We start from the raw sequence: 21,944 nt of genomic DNA, 5'->3' as shown, positions 1-21,944 counted from the left end.
GCAGGTTTCCTTACTGTTTCCTCGAACAGGACACTACAATCTTGTGCCTTTTCAATGACTGTTTCTCATGGCTGGGATACTTCTCTCCCTCTTACTTTCTCCAAGACTGAACTCAAAGCCCCCCTTCATCAGAAGGCCTTTCCTAGTGACTCGAGCAGCTAGTGACTTCTGCTATGCAATCATCTCCCATCTGTTTCCAGTTATTTACATATTGTCTCCCCCACTCCAATATTAACTCTTTGGGGGAAGCACCTGAACATTCTGGAGGCTCCTCTGGAAGGTAGACAGTTGGTGCTTACTAACCTCGGGGGGAAACCCCACAATGTTTGGGGTTCTACTGAGTTTGTTTGATGTCTTTCCCAATTTCTTGCTTATCCTATTATCAGGTAATTTCAGATCTCCATTTGAAACTCCTTATGTTTTTGAAGAAATTCAATGAATAGAAAAATAGGATACTTCATGTGTTTAAGGAGTTTTGGAAGAAATTTTGACCAGACCTCCATCTAGATTGTTCTACACATGGGTAGGAATCTGATGGAGATGGGGATGTGTTTTCCTATGTGCTGAAGGGACCCACGGAAGGAATTTTCACTCAAGACAATTATTTAGTTACCTGAAGGTGACTGGATGACTTTCATTTGAACTCAAACCCCAAAGGCCTGTGGGGAAAATTTTACATACTCTGGGATCTCATTCAGAGACCAGACTTTTTCTTTTCCTTTTCCACTTTTGTTAATTGATTTCTATTCTAATTTTATTTTTTTCCCTAATTGTTTTGAGTTAGAACTGGTACTTATGAATGCCAAGTAGATGATAACTGTGCCAATGATTTTTTGGGCAACTTTTTATTTAGGAGTAATTGTGAACTCCAATCCTACCAGTTATGGCAAGTTTGGATCCTCAAAAATGATTATTAATTTAGTGACTTTCTAAGAACTGGACTAAATGGATTTCTGGAAGCCTTCTTATGACATTCAGGAGGCCATTAAGAACCATGCCAAATAGACTTTGTTGAGAATTTTTAAGTCTAGAAGGGTCCTTGGAACACAGCATGTCAGACCTGAATATCTTCAAGAATATCTGCTTGCCTAGGTAATCCCATTACTAAGCCATAAATTCCCAGCTACATCTTCTTAGAGTTTATCCCCCAAGTTCAGGAGACCAAACCACAATCCTCCAGGTGGTGATGACTCCAAATGCGACACTTCTCTGAGAAGAAGCACTTCTAGGAGAATTCTGCAGCCCAATGCCCTAGTTTACCGAGAGATCTGAACTTGAGTCACTCAGACATCTCAGATTAGAGAGGAAAGTGAACTATCCATTCAGCAGTGAATCTCAAATTTCCTGGGAGTCTTTGCCTTCTGAAAGAGTATAATAGGCGTGTTGGATTACTGTCTCTTCTTTTAAGTATCTGTCACTGTCCACTTCTATGTTTTGATGTTTTAAGCACTTATTTTTTGGTGAAAGAAATAAATAGCTGTCCCTTAACTAATATTTACTACTTTGTACAATAAGTAACTTTTGAGAAAAGACCATGTTAATTGTTTTTAGGGGAGATGCTAAGACATCAATCACAGTTTAAACTTTATTGGAAGATTTTTCTAGATAAGAAAAGCCTGGGAGTGGATTCTAGGAAGATGGGGGAGTAGTCAGAAAATTCCAAACTTTCAAGATTTTCCCCCACAAAGAGTTAAAACAGTACCTTAGGGTGAAAAAAGTGTGGGTGAAGACAAATAAGAATGGGGCACAACAGGGGTCTTCCTGGGACAATTCAAGAAGATAGGAAGGAAAATCTCAGGATGAGGTTTGGTCCAGGTGAAGAGTAAACACCGCCAGGCTAGGTTCTGTTTTAACAACAAGCTGCAAACTCCTTAAACAACAAGTGGCAAGCCCTGGGATTAGTGGGGGTTTGAGAGGCTTCCTTGGCCCCAGCCAAAAGAACTTTCACCCCAGGGACAGAGAAGGGAGTTGGATGTTTGAGCCCAGGGAGATGGAGGGAACCTCTGCTGATAAGGAAAGCCAGACTCAGCTGTGCAGTGAAGAGCGGTGGAGCAAGAAGGATCCAGCACTCGCCTGGTGACAGAAAGCCTCTGGCTGTGGGCATTCACAGAAGGCTGGTGGTTTGGCTTTGGCTCCAGGCTAGAGAGGAGAACTGAAGATTTGGGGCAAGAGGCACAGTTCCCCATATCCTAGGCTAGAGGTGATGACAAAAATTAAGCTATTACCACCAAAAAAAAAAAATGCGAAGGCAAAAGAGAAAGAATCCAACCATAAAAAGCTATTATGGGAATAGTGATGACTGGGGTTCATCTTCAGAGGTGGATACTGAAGTAAAGAAACCCCCAAAGAAGAACATCAAATGGTCACCTGCCCAAAAGGAATTTATAGAAGATCTTTAAAAAGACTTTAAAAATCAAATGACAGAGGTGGAGAAAAAAATAAGAATAATCCAAGAAAAACAAGAAGGTTATGAAAGGAAAGTCAACCAATTAGAAAAAGAAATCTAGAATCTTAAGAAAGAAAATGACACTTTGAAAATTAGAATTGGGTAAAGTGAAGTCAGTGAAATTGTAAGAGATCAAGAAATAATTAAACAAAATATGAATAATGAAAAAATAGAAGAGAAAGTGAAACATCTTATAAGGAAACAGATTTAGAGAATAGATCAAGAAAAGAAAACATAAAAATAATTGAACTAACTGAAAGTTATGATCAAAAAAAGAATCTTGATACAATAATACAAGAAATAATTAAAGAAAATTGTCCTGAAAAGGGGGAGGGGGGAGGGTATGGAGAGGGGGAAGAGAGAGTAGTAGAAATAGAAAAAATATCCTTTGATCATGATTTAAAAGAGATCCTATGAAGAAAACTCAGGAATAGCATAGTTAAATTTTGAAACTCCCAGCTCAAGGATAAAATACTAAAAACATCAAGATTAAAACAATTTAAATATGATGGAGCCACAATGAGAATTACACAAGACCTAGTAGCAGAGACAGTAAAGAACTGCAGATCTTGGAACACAATATATCAAAGAGCAAAAGAACTGGGGATTCAGCCAAAAATATCATACCCTGCAAAGTTAAGTATTATTTGGAATGAAAAAAATGGACATTTGATAAACTCTCAGACTCTCAAGACTTTATTAACAAATATCCTGAACTTAATATAAGATTCAACATACAAGAACCAAAAGAAATATAAGATATATACCAAAGACTGATTATAAGGGATTCATAAAGACAGACTGTTTACCTTTTATATTTGTAAAATGTATGTCTAAGACTCTTATTAGTAATTGGGTAGCTCATAATAGAGATTGGGGTAAACCCAACTATGATATTAATTTTAAAAGTAAAACCATTCAGGAATAGCTAAAAAGAGTAATTATTTTATACAAATGAGGTGCAAGAGAAAGAATTGATACAGAGGAATTAGATGGTGGAGGAAGGTTGGTAGTTCTGGTAATCTATTTTCATCAGTATTAGATTTAAGAGGGAACAAAATGTATATATTTAGAATATAAAAATCTTCTAAATTCAGAGGAAATAAAATGGTAGGGGCATAGGGAGGGGGGAGAGAGAGGACAAAGAAAGGATCTTTAGAGGGGAGGGAGAGGGAATAGGTGAAAGGGGGTATAGAAAAGTGTTTAGATTTATGGAAATGGGAGGATAAGGGAGGGATCCCTGGAGGGGGGTAGGCAAGTAAAAGGAGGGCAAGGCAGTGGGTAGAAGTTAAGTAGAGGAGACAGGAGGGATAGGAAACAAGAGATATGCACAAACATTAAAACCAAAGATCAGGGGTCTGGGAAAATGATAGATAGATAGATAGATAGATAGATAGATAGATAGATAGATAGATAGATAGATAGATGGATAGATAGATGGATAGATGTATTGATACTTATAGATATAGATATACACACATTTGTGCATATATATATATATATATATATATTATGTATGTATCTATAGCCTTAGAGAAACATATCTAAACTTCACTGTAGCCTTCTGGGAGGATCGGGGGAAGGGAAAAAAGAACATAGTAAAAAAGTACACAGCAGAGAACAAAAGAGCTCACAAGGAAGCAAAGATTGATCATTTTCAACACAAATATTATTTATCATACAGGCTTTCTTGAAATGAAACTATATTGTTACATAAGTTAAATTCTTATGTTCTGCTATGCACATGACATGCTTTTTTTAATTTTGTACTTAAGTTCCAGTATTTAAGTTTATAATATGTTTTTCTTTCTTTTCTCTATCCTATATTTGTGTTGTGGCATTTGAGTCTAAAATAATTTTTTAAAAAATTAAAAAAGAAGAGCCTGATCTCCTGACTAGGGTCAGACTAAAAGTGAATCCAGGATCCCTTGTACCCACAAAAGAGCTGGAGCTCTTTTGTGTGGGAGTATGTCCTCCTGAGTCATGGATAACATCTGCAGTTTGTATTCATTTCCCTCTCCACTCTCCCCCCAGTAGATTATACATTCCTCAGTATTAAGGATGGTTTTGTCTTTGCCTTTTTATCTCTAGCATCTAGCACAGTACCTGGCACATAGTAGCCTTTTGATAAATGCTACTTGAAATGAATTGAATTATTATATAGCTGACATAAAACCTAGGAAAATCATAGGATTTGGGGCTGGAAGAGACACTTGAGATCATCTAAGTCTATCCCCTTCATTTTTAGATGAGAAAACTGAGACCAAGAGAAGAGAAATTACTTGTCTGTGGACAGAGTTAGCATATAGGAGAGCAAGAATCCCAACCTAAATCAAGGATTCTCTCTAGTACAGCAGGCTGCCATGACACATATATAATGATCCTGGCTTTCTGAGTTACAGAGTGCTGGCTGGGAAGGAGGGCAATGCATGAGGAAGAAAAAGCAGTGAACCTTCAGTCACCATCTGTACCCGACTGTCCTGTTACAAACTGAATGGGCCTCAAACTCCTCCCTACCACCACCAAGGGGGTACTCACTCCTCCAAGATGATGGCATCCCTGCCATTCCTCAATCTGGAGCTGTATGGCTGCTTGGCTCCTCAAAGGGAAACCATTCATCTCCTCCCTAGACCCTTCTCTGCCTCCTCTGTCCTTTATTAGCCTTTATTAGATCCCCTACCCTGGCTTGGCTCTGGGTGCTCTGATGATTGTGATCCAAGCTCCTGGTGCTGAATCAGATAGCAGAGGGTTCATCATCATGACAATGATGTTATCATATATGTATGTGTGTGTGTGTGTGTGTGTGTGTGTGTATACAGAGAGAGAGAGAGAGAGATGTACACACATACACACACACACACACACACACACACACACAGAGTAAAGGAAATAACAAACAAGGAGACAGGGGACCTGGTCTGTCCAGGCTCCATCACAAATGAGCTGTTGATTTCTTCAAGGGAAAGCTAGATGCGTGCTTGCTGACATGTGGCAGAGAGGATTCTTTTGGGAGGTATGGATCAGAATAGATGAATATTGAAGTTTCTTCCAACTCTGAAATTCTGTCATATGGTAATAGGGATAGACGGTCAAGACTCTGAACTTCTCTGAGACTCAGCCACCTGAAGCAGCTAGGTGGTACAGGGGATAGCACATGGTAAATACCTACTGTGTGCCAAGCACTTTGCTAATCCCTGGGAATGTAAAGAAAGGCAAAGGCAGTTGCTGATCTCAAGGGGCTCACAGATTTAGCATACAAACGTCAATTTACCAACAAGCTATAGGCAGGTTGAATTGAAAATAATCAACATTGGGAACACGCTAGCATGAAGAGAGATGAGGAAAGGCCTCTTGTAGAAGATGACATTTTAGCTGGCACTTGGAGGAAGCCAGGAGGGGGAGACTGAGGAGGGAGAGCATTCCAGGCATCAAGGGAAAGCCAGTGAAAATGCCTGGGATCAGAGATGGAGGGTGTTGTTCAAGGAAAAGCAAAGAAACCAGTGTCATTAAATCAAAAGGTATGAGGGTCTGGTAGAGATGTAAGAAGGTTGGAAAGGCTGGGGAAGAATAAATTATGAATGACTGTGAACGCCAAACAGAGGGTTTTGTATTTGATCTTGGAGAAGATAGGAAGCCCCTGGAGTTTATTGAGTAGAAGGTGGGGTGACCTGGTGGAATCTTCACTTGAGGAAGATCACTTTGTCAGCTGAGTGGGATGGAGCGGACCCCTCCAGCAGGCTCTCCATCTGTAAGATAATGAAGGCCGAGACCAGGGTAGTGGAAGTGCCAGAGGAAAGAAGGAGGAATCAAGAGATGTTAAGAAAGCAGAATTGGGAGACCTTAGCAACAGATTGGATATGGGAGTAACAGGGAATGAGGAATCAAGGATGATGTATAGGTTTCAAGCCTGGATAACTTGGAAGATGGTATTACCTCAATAATATTAGGAAACTAGGAAAAGGGGAGGGTTCAGGGGACAACAGGATGAGTCTGGTGTTATATATGTTGAATGTAAGATGTCTACGGGATATCCTGTTTGAGATGTCCAATAGGCAATGGAGATGCAAGAGTAGAAATCAATAGAAAGGTTAGGACTGGATAAGGAGATCTGAAAATCCTTAGCTTAGGCATGATCATTGAATCCATGGGAGCCAATGAGGTCACCAAGTGAAATTGTGTAGAGGAAGAAGAGAAGAGGGCCCAGAACAGAACCCTGTGGTATAGCCATGGTTAGTGGATGGTTGTTGTCCTTCATTCTTGAAGAGGACCAAAATGACATCATTCTGCTGGAGTCAAGTTTCAATGTATCAGCTGTGGCTGATTGAACTAACACCAATTCAGAATGCTCTACCACAGGTCGGGCAAAAACAGTCTGTGTGAATATCTGGGGTGGATACTCTAAATTTGCGCATCTTGCATTTCTAAGCTATTTCAATTCTGCTTTGCTCATAGAGGACATCACCTTCTCTGATGTGGGAATACCATGCTGAGCAGTCCTGTGCAGTTCACAGGCATGTCATACAATCAGCTCCAAAGTTCTTAAGAGAGACCTTGAAACTGCCCTTGTATCATTTCTGACTACCATGTGATAGCCTGCCCTGTGTGAGTTCCCCATAAAACAGTCTTTTTGGAACAAGCAAGTCTGGCATTCAAACAACATAGTCAGTACTTCAGAATTGCACTCTCTGAATCAGTTTGAACGTTTGGCAGTTTAGTTCGAGTAAGGACCTCAGTGTCTGGTATCTTATCTTGCCAGGGGATCTTCAGAATCTTCTCAAGACCATTCAAATGAAAGTGATTCAATGGCACTGGTAGACTGTCCAGGTTTCATAGGCACACAACAATGAGGTCTGCACAATGGCTTCTCTCCCACACTTTCCCTCGGAGCCTCCCAAACACTGAGCTGACTTCTGGCAATATGTGCATCAACTTTATTATCAATGTGTACATCCCAGGAAAGTGTACTGCCAAGGTAAGTGAACTTATCCACAGCATTCAGAACTTCTCCATTTGCTGTAACCAATGATGCCATGTATGGATGGGATAGTGCTGGTGAAGCACCTGTGTTTTCTTAATGTTAATTGTTGTTGTCTATAAGTGTACACACATTCCATATGCTAATGGTAAATGAAATTGTCTTTGCAGATGCTTTTGCACATTTTTTTTTGTTTTGATCACAGAGTGGAATTCCCTGCCTGCCTCAGTAATCAGACCACTGTTGGGTAAGCAGACAATTTTTAACACACCTTTTCTAGCTCCTTCCTCACACCAGGAAGGGAGCAGCTCAATCCTTAAAAGGCTGCTCAGACACCTGGGGCTACCGAATCCCACTGCTGCCTCCAGTGAGAAAATGACCCTATGGCCTAGGTCTCCTGTGTGCAGGATTGTGACTACAGCTCCCAGTGTATCCACACCTGCTGCTTTGTCACTTGCCTGTCACCATAGGACTTTGAGATAGGTAAGATGGTCAAATAGTATGGGTGATGTCTTTTGACTTGGGCATAAATTGAACTTAAGTGAGGCAGAGTTGCACAAAGTGCTCAGCCTTACTCTCTTCTCCAGAGTCATCACAGTCCAGTGGCAGGACAGAATCAAGACGACTAGTGATGGCTCAAGGTGCAGGGGATGACCTTGGTGTCTACAGTGGCTAACCAAGCTCTAAGCACAGTGTCTGCTCCAGCCACCTTCATGGCCATTGGAACAAATTGTTCTCATCCATCCATTTCACCAGAAGAAGTCTTCACATGCTTGGGGTAGACAACGCCCTAACTCAGCTATGGGTTTAAGACCACTCAGTTGGGGATGTGAGAAGGAATGAGTGACCCCTACTCTCATTGGATTTAGCTTAAGCAAGGAATAACATACACACTCCATTGGGTATCTTACCCTACAGGAAAGTAGGGGGGAAGGGGATAAGAAGGGGGTGATGACAGAAGGGAGGGCAGATGTGGGGAGGGGATAGTCAGAAGCAAACACTTTAGAAAATGCACAGGGCTGGCCAGAGCCAAGATGGCAGAGTAACAGCACTGAATTTCTACAGCACTCCTGCCAAGCCCAGCCAAATACCTGTAAAAAATGGTTCTGAACAAATTCTGGAGTAGCAGAACCCTCAGAATGATGGAGTGAAGCAAATCTCCAGCCCAAGACAGTCTGGAAGGTTGCCAGAAAATGTCTATCACACCATGCTGAGAGCAGAAGGCAGTCCAGTGTAGGCCGCAAGTGCGCAGAGGGGACCTGAGCAGGCCTTGGGAAGACTGAATCTCTCACTTCTGTGGTGGTTTCCAGACTCCATGACCCCAAAACGCTGAGGATAAATTGGAAGGTCAGTGGAAAAAGCCTGTGGGACCAGTGCAGGAAAGTGGAGTGGTTGGGTCCCAAACCCAGGGATGCACATGGGGGAGAGGGCTGAGGAACTGAGCCACAGTAGCAGCAGGGGTAGCTCCAGGCACTGTTTATGGAGCCCTAGGCCTACAGATTGTAGGGGCATTGAGTGGCTAACCGTACACGGTCCCACCCCTGCTGGAAGCAGAGAACTATCTTGACAAAGAGCTCAAAAGTCAAGTAAATGGCTGGGGAAATGAGAAAAAAACAGAAAAAGAATCAGACTATAGAATCTTACTTTGATGACAAGGAAGACCAAAGCATGCAAACAGAAGAAAACAAAGTCAAAGCTCCTCCATCCAAAGCCTCCAAGAAAAATAAAAATTAGTCTCAGGCCATGGAAGAGCTCAAAAAGGATTTTGAAAATCAAGTAAGAGAAGTAGAACAAAAACTGGGAAGAGAAATGAGAGCGATGCAAGAAAATCATGAAAAAACGAGTCAACTGCTTGCTAAAGGAGACCCCAAAAATGCTGAGGAAAATAATACTTTAAAAAATAGACTAACCCAAATGGCAAAAGAGATCCAAGACGCCAGTGAGGATAAGAATGTCTGAGAAAGCAGAATTGGCCAGATGGAAAAGGAGATCCAAAAGCTCACTGAAGAAAATAATTCCTTAAAGATTAAAATAGAGCAAATGGGAGCTAATGACTTTATGAAAAAATCAGGAAATCATAAAACAAAACCAGAGGAATGAAAAAATAGCAAGCAATGCGAAATATCTCATTGGAAAAACAACTGACCTGGAAAATAGATCCAGGAGAGACAATTTAAAAATTATGGGCCTACCTGAAAGCCCTGATCAAAAAAAGAGCCTAGACATCATCTTTCATGAAATTATCAAGGAAAACTGCCCTGATGTTCTAGAACCAGAGGGTAAAATAAATATTGAAAGAATCCACCAATCACCTCCTGAAAGAGATCTCAAAAGAGAAACTCCTAGGAATATTGTAGCCAATTTCCAGAGTTCCCAGGTCAAGGAAAAAATATTGTAAGCAAGCAGAAAGAAGCAATTCAAGTATTGTAGAAATATAATCAGGATAACATAAGACCTAGCAGCTTCTACATTAAGGGACTGAAAGACTTGGAATATGATATTACAGAAGTCAAAGGAGCTAGAATTAAAGCCAAGAATCAACTAGCGAGCAAAACTGAGTACTATACTTCAGGGGGGAAAATGGTCATTTAATGAAATAGAGAACTTTCAAGCATTCTTGATGAAAAGACCAAAGCTGAATAGAAAATCTGACTTTCAAACACAAGAATCAAGAGAAGTATGAAAAGGTAAACAGGAAATAGCAATCATAAGGGACTTACTAAAGTTGAACTGTTTACATTCCTACATGGAAAGATCATATTTGTAAATCTTAAGGTTTTTCTCAGTATTAGGGTAATTGGAGGGATTATATGCATGTAGACAGAGGGCACAGGGTGAGTTGAATAGGAAGGGATAATATCTAAAAAAAATTAAGGGTTAAGAGAGGAATATATTGGGAAGAGAAAGGGATAAATGGAATGAGGTAAATTACCTCTCATAAAAGAGGCAAAAAAAAGAAACCTTTTTCAATGGAGGGGAAAAGGGGAAGGTGAGAGAGAAAAATTAAAGCTTACTCTCATCACATTTGGTTTAAGGAGGGAATAACACTCACAACTCAATGTGGTATGAAAATCTTACACTACAGAAAAGTAGGGGAGAAGAGGATAAGTAGGGTGTTGGGGTAGAAGGGAGGGCAAATGGGAGGAGGTAGTAATTAGAAGTAAACACTTTTGGGGAGGGAAAAGGTCAAAAGAGAGAATAGAATCAATGGGGGGCTGGATAGGATGGAGGGAAATATAGTTAGTCTTCCAAAACATGACTATTATGGAAATCTTTTGCATAACTACACATGTATAACCTATATTGAATTGCTTGCCTTCTCAGTGGGTATGGGTGAGGAGGGAGGAGGGTAGAGAAGTTGGAACTCAAAGTTTTAAAAATGAATGTTAAAAATTGTTTTTACATGCAACTAGGAAATAAGTACAGGTAATGGGGTATAGAAATCTATCTTGCCCTACAAGAAAATAAAACAGATGGGGATAAGGGAAGGGAGGAGTATGATAGAAGGGAGGACAGATTGGGGAAAAGAGTAATCAGAATGCATGGTGTCTTGGAGTGGGGGGAAAAGAGAGATGGGGAGAAAATATTGAACTCAAAATCTTGTAGAAATGAATGTTGTAAACTAAAAATAAATAACTTTTAAAAAAATCTTTTAAAAGAATAAAGGATGAATAGTGCTTTGCACATAGTAGGAGCTTAATACATACTTGCTAACTAATGACCTCTCAGGTTTTCTTAAAATGGAAATTTATTGCTTTATATTGTCATGGTCCTCTTCCAGACAAAGGACAAACATTTCCAGATAAGAATCTCTGATCAGATAAAGTCCCTTCCTCTGCTTGCCCTCCCCTTTACACATACTATGGTAGAAGAAGCCTGATATTTGAAATACCATCCTGGGGAAAAGGGATCAGAGTGGTTTTTTTGACCCTCAAGGAGCAACAAGGGAGAAAGTCACAAAGAGGTAGATTTCTGCTATACCTATGTAAGGCAAGAAACTTCCTATTACAGCTGTTCTTAAGTGGATGGTACATATGTCCAGGTCTCCATAGAAAGGATGGTAAGGAAGGCTGCATCCGAATCTTGCCTCCTACACTAACTTAGTGATGTGACCCTGGACAAGTCACTTGATCTCTCTGAGCCTCAGTTTCCTCATCTGTAAAATGGGAAGAATAATAGCACCTTTCTCCCAAGGTTGTGGTGAGGTCCAAATAAGATAACATATGTAAAGAGTTTTACAAATTTTAAGGGACTGTAAAAATGTGAGCTTTTTTGGGGGGTGGGGTGGTGTTCTGTTCATGTGTGGATCAGACTAGATGTCATCTAAAGTCCCTTCCAGCTTTGATATCCTGAGATTTCTCATCTTGGAAACAGAAAACCTGAATTCTAGCTATAGCTCTTATACTTGCCAGTTGAGTTACCCTGGGCAAGTCATTTAACCTTCAGTCCCATATGCATAGAAGGGGCCCACAACACTTACAATACCTGCCTCACTAGTAGCTATATTAATGGCCCAAATGTAATAAAGCGAAATGCTCTTGGTGAGGTACATGCATGCATGTGTGTGTGTGTGTGTGTGTGTGTGTGTGTGTAAATGTAGTAGGCTCCTTAAAACCTTGGACCCCATTATATTTATCCTGTGTCTTCCTCAGCACCAGATACAGCATGTTGCATACAGTAGGTGATTAATAAATGTCTAATATTTATTAAATGGATATGAGAGCCAAGAGTTTTCTTCACCAACAGCTGACAAAGTCCTCTCTCTCTCTTCTGATTACCCTCTTCCCTGAGTCACTGCCCAAGCTAGTTGCTAATCTCAGCAGCTAGACCAAGTTTCCAAAGGAGATAGAGGTAAAAAGGACTATGCCCCACCCCACCCCACCCCCTTCCCCCCAAAATGCTCTAGTCTAGGCTCATTATGCAGGGCAAGTCAATGGAAAGTCTACTGCATGTGAAGTTAGTAGACCTGGCTTGTAGTTTCTATTTGGTAACCTTAGGCTAGCATTTTGACCTTGGAACCTCAATTTCCTTCTCCATGGACAACAGTCCAATCATTTTTAGTTCTGTCCAACCCTTCATGATTCCATTTGGAGCTTTCTTGGCAAAGATACCAGAGTGTTTTGCCATTTCCTTCTCAGCGTATCCATTCTGGTAGGCAATCAGAGGTTAAAGTGACTTGCCCATGGTCACACAGCTGAGAAGTGTCTGAGGCTGAATTTGTACTTAGATCTTCCTGACTCCAGGCCCAGTAAGCCACCATCTGCCTCCTTCTCTATAAAATGGCAATGACACTACTAACCTCTCAGAGTCATAAGGAATACATCTTGTTGGGAAGTAATTCATCATAGTGGAGAGAATGCAGGTACTTCCCTCCTCTCTGTGGAGAAGTGGGGGACTACTGGTGCAGAAGGTTGCATACTTTATCAGACAAAAATCAATGTGTCAATAGTACTTGATATTACTTACCTGATTTCTCATCATTACAAAGAAGAGTTCAATAAAAGAGTATAATAAAAGTCACAAAAAGTTTAAAATTATGTACATATATAGTATGGTATGTATGTATAATATGCAATACATATGTATATTATATAGGTATATAGGATGTCCCAAAAGTCTTAGTAAAGTTTTAATATATTTAAGATATTTATAGAGATATTAGAGATAACTTAATAAATATATTAAAATATTTTGATATCTTAAAGCTTCACTAAGACTTCCGAGACATGCTGTATATTATAAGAAAGAGGGCATGACTTCGAGTTAAGACAACAGCATTCAGATTTCAAGTCCAATCCAAAACAATCCAACAAGCACCTATTATGTGCCTTATTATTAAGGGCCTACTATGTGCAAGTTACTGTGCTAGGCGCTGGAGATTCAAAGATAAAAACCAAAAATCCCTTGTTTTCAAAGAACTGACATTCTACTAGGTTTATGCAATCTGTAAACATACGCTGGACCCTCTGTGAGCTTTGTGAAGGGGGGAAATGGCTCTTCCGGTCTTTGGACCTCAGTCTTCTTATCTATCAAAAGAGGAAGAGAACACTTCTTCCTAGGGGTGTTGTGAGAAACATTCACTTGTTGACTCTGAAGGCAGCTTGTGCAGAGTGAGACTTTCCTGCCCCCATGTGGCTGAACTAGACATTGCAGCCCCTCTCTTTGTGGGGGGAAGATGGAGGAGGGAGACTGGTTCTGGCTGAATAGCCATTGAGCCAGAGAGACTAGGTTTTCGCTGTCTCCAACTCCATGACCTAGGGGGGGGGAAAATCATCTCCCTCAGGGCTAGGAAAGCTGGATGTCCAAGGCTTGGACCTAGAAGTAGGTCCCTGGCTACCTACCTGACCACAGCTTTGACCTTTGGTTCATGAATCCCCAGAGGGGAAGTCCCTAGCCTGCCCATCCACCTGGGCCAAAGTAGCTTCTACCTCCTCTGGCCCAGCCCTCAAGAATGTTTGACCAATGGCAGGGCCAAGAGACTCAAGAGGTCCTTCTATACCTGGAATCTTGGGTTCCAAATTTAACTACAGATTTTGCTGAATGCTAGAAGAGAATTGAATGAAGCCAAGTTGAGTCAACAAGCATTTATTAGGTATCTACCGAGGCAGCTAGGTGGCGCCATAATGGATAGAGCACCACGCTGGGGTCAGGAATACTTCATCTTCCTGAGTTCAAATCTGACATCAAGACACTACTAGCTGTGTGACCCTGGGCAAGTCACTTAACCCTTGTCTCAGTTTCTTCATCTGTAAAATGAGCTGGAGAAGGAAATAGCAAAACACTCCAGTATCTTTGCCAAGAAAAGACCAAAATGAGGTAACAGAGAGTCAGACACAACTGAAAAGCCACCACAACATGCCTAGTGCTATATTTAGTACTAGGGATCATGGCTCCCCATCCTTAAGGAGGTCACAGTCTAATGGGGAAGACAACATGCAAGCAACTATGCAAATAAAATAAGGATAAATTAGGAGTAATCAACAAAAGGAAGACACTGAGATTGATTAAGGAGGATGGGGAAAGGCTTCTTGCAGAAGATAAGTCCTTGGTTATGACTTAAAGGAAACCAGGAAAGTCAGAATGTAGAGATAAGGAGGAAGAGCAATCCAGGCATGGGGGAGGACCCGAGAAAATACATGGAGTTGAAGGAAGTGGCATCTTGCTCAAGGAACGTCAAGGAGTCCAGTGTCACTGGATTATTGAGTAGGTGGAGGAAATGGGAAGTATAAGAAGCCTGGAAAAATAGGAAGGGGCCAGATTGCAAAAGGCTTTACAAACCAAATAGAGGATTTTATATAGGACATAGAAATCAAAGGTTTGGAAATAGAAGTGATCATAGAGCTAGAAGCAACCTGAGAGGCCATTCAGTCTAAAGCCCCCATTTTACAGGGGAGGAAACTGGGGCTCAGAGAGCTAATGACTTGTCCAAGATAGTAAGTGGCGGAGTTAGGATTTGAATTCAGATCCTCTGATTTGCTCTTTCCACGATGCAATGCTGACTCTCCGTACCATGCTGTCTTAGAACATGGAACGCCAGAGCTGGCCCCTGAGAACACAGGATGTCAGAACTGGGAGCTTCCTTAGGACAAAAATGTCAGAGCTGAAAGGGCCCTTAGAACAGAGGATGTCAGAGCTGGGAGGACCTTTAGAACACAAAGGTTAGAGCTTGGAGGGTCCTTAAAACCCAAGAGGTGGGAGATGGGAGGGCCCTTAGAACAGAAGATGTCATAGCTGGGAGGGCCCTTAGGACACAGGATGTCAGATATGAGAGGGCTTTTAGAATACAGAATGTCATTCTTTTTTCACAACATGACTAATGTGGAAATATGTTTAATATGATTATACATATATAGCCTATACCAGATTGCATCCCATCGTGGGGAGAAAAAGGGGAAAGTTTAGAAGTCACAAATTTAAAAAAGCAAATGTTGAAAACTAATAATTAATTTTGGAAAAAAAAGAACACAGAATGTCAGAGCTGCTCATAATTTGGAGGGCCCTTAGGACACAGGATGTCAGAGATATGAAGTCCTTAAGGACATAGAATATCCAAGCTGGGAGGGACCTTAGAATAGTGAATGTCAAAGGTAGGGAGTTCCTTAGGACATAGGCAGAGCTGGGGGAGATTTCAGAATATATTCCAAGCCAAGAGAGCCTTTAGAGATCACCTCCCTCAACCAGTTTTTTGCATTAGATTAGAAAACTGTGCCCCAGAAAGGGAGGGAGATTTGTCTGAGATCCCACAGGACTTTAGTTAAGGAGCAGCTGGAGCTTAAATCCTGTTCTTCTAATTAACTAATCAATAAGTAAACATGTATTATTAAGTGTCTACTGTGGGCCAGGCACTATGCTAAGTGCTGAGGATACAAAGAGGCAAAAGACAATCCCTTCCCTCAAGAAATTTACAATTTAAGGGGGGTAGGAGAGGAAGGAGACAACTTGCAAACACATATATATATAAAGCAAGCTATATACAAGATAAATAGGAGATAATTAACAAAAGGAAGGCACTAGAATTAGAGGAATTGGGGAAGGCTTCCGGTAGAAGGTGGGATTTTAACTGGGACTTACGGAAGCAGGGGAGATCAGTAGTCAAAGCAGAGGGAGAGCATTCCAGGAAGTGGGGACAGCCAGAGAAAATGTCCAGAGCTAAGAGAGGGAGGGTCTTGTTAGTCGAACAGCCAGGAGGTCAGTGTCGCTGAATCAAAGAGTACATGGTGGAGAGTAAGGTGTAAGAACATTGGAAAGGTAGGAACTAGGTCATAAAGAGCTTTGAATGACAAACCACGCTTTTTGTATTTGCTCCTGAATGTAGAAAGAGAAACACTAGAGTGTATGAATAGGGGGCTAACAGGATAGGACCCGTGCTTTAGGAAAATCATTTTAGTGGCTGAATGGAGGATGGATTGGAGTGGGAGAAAATCTGAGGCAGGGAGACCTACCAGCAAGTCTGTAGCATAGTCCAGGTGTGAGGTGATGAGGGTGTGGATCAGGGTGCTGGCAGCATCAGAGGAGAAAAGGGGACATATTTGAGAGACGTTGCAAAGGTGAAACCATAAAATCATGGGGCTTGGCAACAGTTTGGAAATGAGGGATGCGAGATAGTAAGAACTCAGGATGTCTCCTAGATTATCCTGAGGATCTGAGAGGATAGTAATGCCCACTATGGTGACAGGGAAGGTGTGTGTGTACGTCCTTTGTTGCCAAAGAAGACCATGCCATCAGAGAAATAATGACATGACTTGCACTTGACTTTGTTTTGAGGGAGGGAGGGCTGTGCAGGTCACCAGCCTCACTTCTCCTCCAGAGCCATCTGAATCCAGTGACCAGATATTCCTCAGGATGACTGGAGTTGACCCAGGATGAGGCAATTGGGGTTTAGTGACTTGCCCAAGGTCACACAGCTAGTGAGTGTCAAGTGTCTGAGGTGACATTTGAACTCAGGTCTTCCTGACTCCTGCACTGGTGCTCTATCCACTATACCACCTAGCTGCCCCCAACAGGGAAGGTAGAAAGTGGGGAAAGAGTTAGGGGGAAAGATAATAAGTTCTGTTCTGGATTTATTGAGTTAAAAATGTCTACTGGACATCCATTTCAACATATATGAAAGGCAATTGGAGATGTGAGACTGGAGGCCAGCAGAGAGTTTGGGACAGGATAGATAGATCTGAGAATCATCATAGAAAGAGGCTGATGAGATCATCAGGTGAAGTGGTATAGAGGGAGAAGAGAAGAAATCCCAGAACAGAATCTGTGGGACACCTCTAGTTTAAGGGTGTGATCTGGAGGAGGATCCAGCAAATGAGACAGAGAAGGAGTGGTCAGAGAGAGGGGAAGAGAACTAGGAGAGAAGGGGGGGATCCCAAAAACCTAAAGAAAGGAAGGTCAAGGAGGAGAAAGTGATCAACAGTGTCAAAGACTTCAGAGAGGTCAAGGAAAATGAGATTGAGAAAAGGTCACTGGATTTGGTAACTTAAAAGGTTGTGAACCACTTTGGAGAGAGCAGTTTTGAGAGAGTAAGCCTCCTCACTGCAGGAGGGGCCAGTGGCTAGGTGCCCTCAGAAGCACCAGGTGGCACAGTTGCCCACTACTCAATCTCTTTGATCCAGCTCTGTTCGCCTGCCAGGCTGTAGTCCCAGGCTCCCCTTCCTGGGCCTGAGAGGAATTAAGAATGAAGTAGCAATCAATGAGTAATAAGCAATTAACCATAAACAATTAACCTGAACTGAGCTGCCCCGAAGCCCAAGGGCAGGCAGCAGACATTGTCATGTACTGCTCAGCACTCAAGCTGTTGGGATTGGGGTTTGGGAAAGGGACACCCCTCCTCCTGCCTCCCCCTCCCCTCAGAGAGGCCAATAGCAGGTGGAAGCCTTGGCTGGGCATGAGGCCCAGCTCAGAGCTAAATAAGGCTCAGAGTGCTGACCGGAGGGCTCTGGGCGTGGCTGGGCTGGTTGGGTAAGCTGGGTCCCCAGGGGTTCGATTTTCTTGGGACTCAGTTTTCTCACTTGTAAAGGGAGATAAACGCTGACTACTGCTATCTGGGCCACTTAAGGGATCCGGACAAAGTTTTCCCTTCATAGGGGGGCAACCTTAGGAGATAACGGGTACCCGCCTCCTTCACTAGAGGCCTTTAAGCAAAGGCTGGGTGACCTATCAAGCATTTACTAAAGCATGTACAATCTGCTAACCTCTCTGCTAGGTATGGGAATCACCCCCCCCGCCAACTGATTCCATAGATGGAGTGCTTCCCCAACGTTAATTATCCTCTGTTTATCTTGTACATAGCTTGTTTATATAGATTTGTTTGCATATTGTCTCACATAATTGTGAGCTCCTGGAAGACAATGGCCATCTCTTACCCCATTTATGTACCCAGCAATTAATACACAGTGACTGGCACATAGTAGGCTAATATAAATGCGTTTTTCCTTTCCCGTCCCCCTTCGACCATCCAGTGACCATCAGAGGGCGCCAAGGCCCTGGGATGGAGACCAACCTGGGGACGGGGGAACAGGGTGGATGGACCAGGGCAATCCCTTCCTTCCAGAAGGTGGCTCCGGCTGCCCTGGAGGGCTGGGAGATGAGAGGGGTAGGGAGGGGTCAGCTTGCCCCGGGGCTGAGAAAGCTCAGTATACCTCCCCGCTGCAGGATCTCAGGGGACTCTAGGGAGGACTCAGTTACCAATTTTGAAAAAATGAGGGGATTAGACTGAGGCCCCTTCCAGCTCTCAATTCCTACGATCAGAGGAAGGAATTCTAGTCCCCGTTGGGTGGGGAAGTGGAGGGAAGGAACTCCCAGGCAACAGTCAGTCCAGGAGGCCCAGAAAGTACTGCCCCGCAGGGGCCCTGAGGGATGAGGGGGCAGGAGCCTGCAGTACCGCACTGCCCTAACTAGTCTCATTCTGATAGGACCAGCTCTGGCCCTCCTTATAACACCCGGGGCTGGGCTTCGGAATGGGGTGGGGTTTAAGGCATAGGGGCGTGGCTCTGGGGAGAGGAGGAGCTTCATTGATGAGGCTGGACTGGGAGAGGGGGTTGAAGGGGGCTCCTGTTGCCAGGGAAACCATTTCCTCCGTCTGGGCGCGCGGGGAGCAGCTGCAGACAGAACCCAGCGGGGGGCGGCCAGGGGAGGGGGTGAAGGGTGGCAGGGACACCTTCCGGAGGCCCGGACCAGGACCCCCACCACTGCCGCGGCTAAGCGGCTCTTCTGCTCGGTTTGCATCGAGTCTGTTGGGGGGCGGGGTCGGGGAATGAAATTAATTGGATGGAAAACCGTGGGGAAGGGGTGGTCTCCGACCCCGAAAGCTAGAGGGAAGAGAAGAGCAGAAGATCCCAGAAGAGGAAGAAGAGAGAGCAGGAGAGCTTAAGTGCGAGCCTGCTGGTGGCCCTGGGGAATAAGGGGGGTGGGGGTGGGGGTGGGACAGAACGGGGCGGGGGCTGGGGTGGGGGTGATGGAGAGCAGTGAATAAGCCATGGCTGGGGAAAGGAAGAAGAGGGGAGAGGATCCGAGTCTGCTGATACCCCTAGGGTGGGAGACAGGGATGGTAAGAGTTTTAGGAGGCAGGCGCGGGGGCAAGGAGGGGGAAGGGGAGGAAAAAGGAGAAGGGGGTAAGGGCGCGCGATGGGCAGAGAGCCCGGGAAGACTGAGCTCGTCTAGAGGGCAAGGGGAGGGGACTTGGAACCGGGCCTGAGGGAGGAGATAAGGGTAGGGGGTGAGTTTCTGAGACGGGCCCTGGGGGAGACAAGTCAAGGGATGGGCGGAGAGTCTGGGGAGACCAGGCACTGTTGGAGGGATGCTGTGGGAGATGGCGAGGAGTGGGGTCTGCTGGTAGCTCCGGGGGAGGAGATACGAAGTGAAGGGACGTTCAGAGCCTGAGGCCCTGAGGAGAGAGCCCTGGGGACTAGGCAGGTGGAGAAGGGAGGGAGGGTTCTAGGGGACGGGTAGCGGTGGGAGAGGGGGTTACATGGCAGGAGAGAGGAAAGGAGCTGAAGCTCTACGGGGAGAAATGGGACACCCGAGTAGGGCAGAGGCGGCTTGCTGAAGGGGACTGGTATAAGACCGGGAGTTAAAGCGGGCCCTGGGGGAGTGAGTGCACTAGGGGGCGAGCCCTGGAAGGCAGGGGCAGCTGCACTTTTTTTCCCATCTCCCTAAACTAAGGCCACAATCTGAAAGACCTGGATTTAGACCTCGAGTTCCAGGTGGGGAGGAGGTGAAGGCACAGGGGGACAACCATATCCCCTTCCCTGCTATCCCAGTTAGGGGCTTCTGCGGAACCCGGGAGCCTGGTATTGAAGGGGTAAGGAAGGAGAGAGAAGTCAGGTGAGCCCAGGCTCCCAGGTTAAGAATGACCCTTCCTAAATTGGGGAGGAGAGGGGAAGCATGAAGGCGATGCGTGCAGTCCTCTCCTTCCCTTCGCTCTATGTCGCTAATATTTTACATCATATTGTCAATGATTCGATTAACGTGAACAGAAATATTGTGACTGAGGCTTCCAGGCGGCGGAGTCCCCTGGCAGAGTGCAGCGCAGGCGTGCTGAGTCCCTTCCCCGCCCCCCAAAACCGGAGTTCAGCCTTCCCGTAATGGGGGAAGGGACTAGACCAGAGAGTGTCCGGAGGCCAAGGGACTAGGGGCGGCTCTTCCCCTGCACGGTCTGAGGGGTGGGGGTGGGGAAGAAGAGGAAATGGCAGCTGCGCCTGCGCGACTCTGGAGCTGGCGAGGGGTTCTGACCCTCTGCTACCAAGGGGCTGCGTTTCCCCTCGCACCCCAATCACTCCATCATTCTTGGCTTTCTCTCGGTTCCACCCCCAGGCCTTCCCATCACCTGTGGAGCGGCAAATTCTCAACACCAGGCACGCCCACCGTTGGGTCAGGGGTGTGTCCGGCTTCACGCCAGGGGTCCCTCAGACTCCGAACACTTAGAAGGAGCCTTATCCCGCTCCCCCAGAGGCAGGCTGTCTAGGGGCTCCGCAGAGTTGGAGCACGGTGGGGGAGGAGGCGCGCACAGCTCAGCCAAAGTTTGAGGAAGGGAATGGAACTTGAGGAAACAGAAAGATGGGGGAAAAGGAGGGTCTAGCACCGGGAGGAACCAGAAAGAAGGAGCCCGAAACAGGAGAGAGGGTGGGAGAGCAAGAAGGCCTAAGAGAGAGGGTATCGATGGAGGGAGAGGAGGGAAACCGATTTTCTGCCCAGGTTACTACTTGATAAGATCCCAAGTCCCCAGGGCTCCTGGCCGCTTAGCTTCCATCCCACCCCCATCCCCAAAGAGACACATCCCCCAGGGGTGGAGGTGGGATGAGACAACCCCCTCCACCCTCTGGGAGCCGCCGCAAGCTCAGAGGTATCCACTGGCCCATTCCCGCCCACTGGCACACCGCACCCACCAGCACTCTTCTATCTCCACTCACGCACACACTTGCATTCCCACACCCACGCGCCCACATCGGATCAAACACAGACGCGCCGAACCCCGTTGGCCCACGCGCACAGTGACCCACTCACATTGGCACTGGCATTGCACGCAAGCACTTGCATCCCGACACACCGGGACACTGAGCCCCCCAGGCGCCCTGGGCTGCTGGAACTGAAGGAACTCGGCGCTGCTGCCGTTTCAAGCTCCCCTCAGAGCCAACTGATTCTGCAGAAGTAGCGGGCAGGATGCGGGATCTCGGGCCAAGGCGGGCCGGGAGACAGGGGGCCACTCCCCCCCCCCCCCTGCAGCCCGGGCTCGGGGCGGGGTGAGCTCAGAGGGCCGGAGGGGCGGCTGCAGTCCCGGGCCGGGCTAGGCCCCTGCACCCCCTCCCCTCCAGTCGCAGCGCCAAGCTGCACTGCCCCGGTCCGCAATTTATTCCCGGGCAGAGTGACAGTTTTGGGGTCAGGAAGCAGCTGTTGGAGTCAGCCGGCTGCCCTCCCTCCGCTCGAATACCAAATCAGGCCTCGGGGAGGTAAATAGGGGGAGCTCGTGAACCGCCGGCGGGCATGCGGGGACGGGAGGGGGCTACCAGAGCCCCTGGCCCCCTACTCCCT

General features: G+C 45.1%; 1 protein-coding gene across 2 annotated transcripts in view; it reads right to left on the bottom strand.

Moving 5' to 3' along the window:
• LOC140499780 (uncharacterized) overlaps nucleotides 1–21,633 on the bottom strand; it is a 38,079-nt gene extending 16,446 nt beyond the window's left edge. The window contains exon 1 of one of the 2 annotated variants that reach the window (XM_072601647.1): nucleotides 21,420–21,633. In XM_072601647.1, coding sequence (XP_072457748.1) covers nucleotides 21,420–21,452 — 33 coding nt within the window. In that variant the 5' untranslated portion in view covers nucleotides 21,453–21,633. The remainder of the gene's footprint in view (nucleotides 1–21,419) is intronic. The other variant, XM_072601648.1, reaches the window with a different exon arrangement.
• Nucleotides 21,634–21,944: the final 311 nt, after the last annotated feature.

Source organism: Notamacropus eugenii, chromosome 4, assembly GCF_028372415.1.
Source record: "Notamacropus eugenii isolate mMacEug1 chromosome 4, mMacEug1.pri_v2, whole genome shotgun sequence".
In the NCBI taxonomy this organism is placed as follows: Eukaryota; Metazoa; Chordata; class Mammalia; order Diprotodontia; family Macropodidae; genus Notamacropus; species Notamacropus eugenii.
This window is presented reverse-complemented; position numbering and strand designations above follow the sequence as displayed.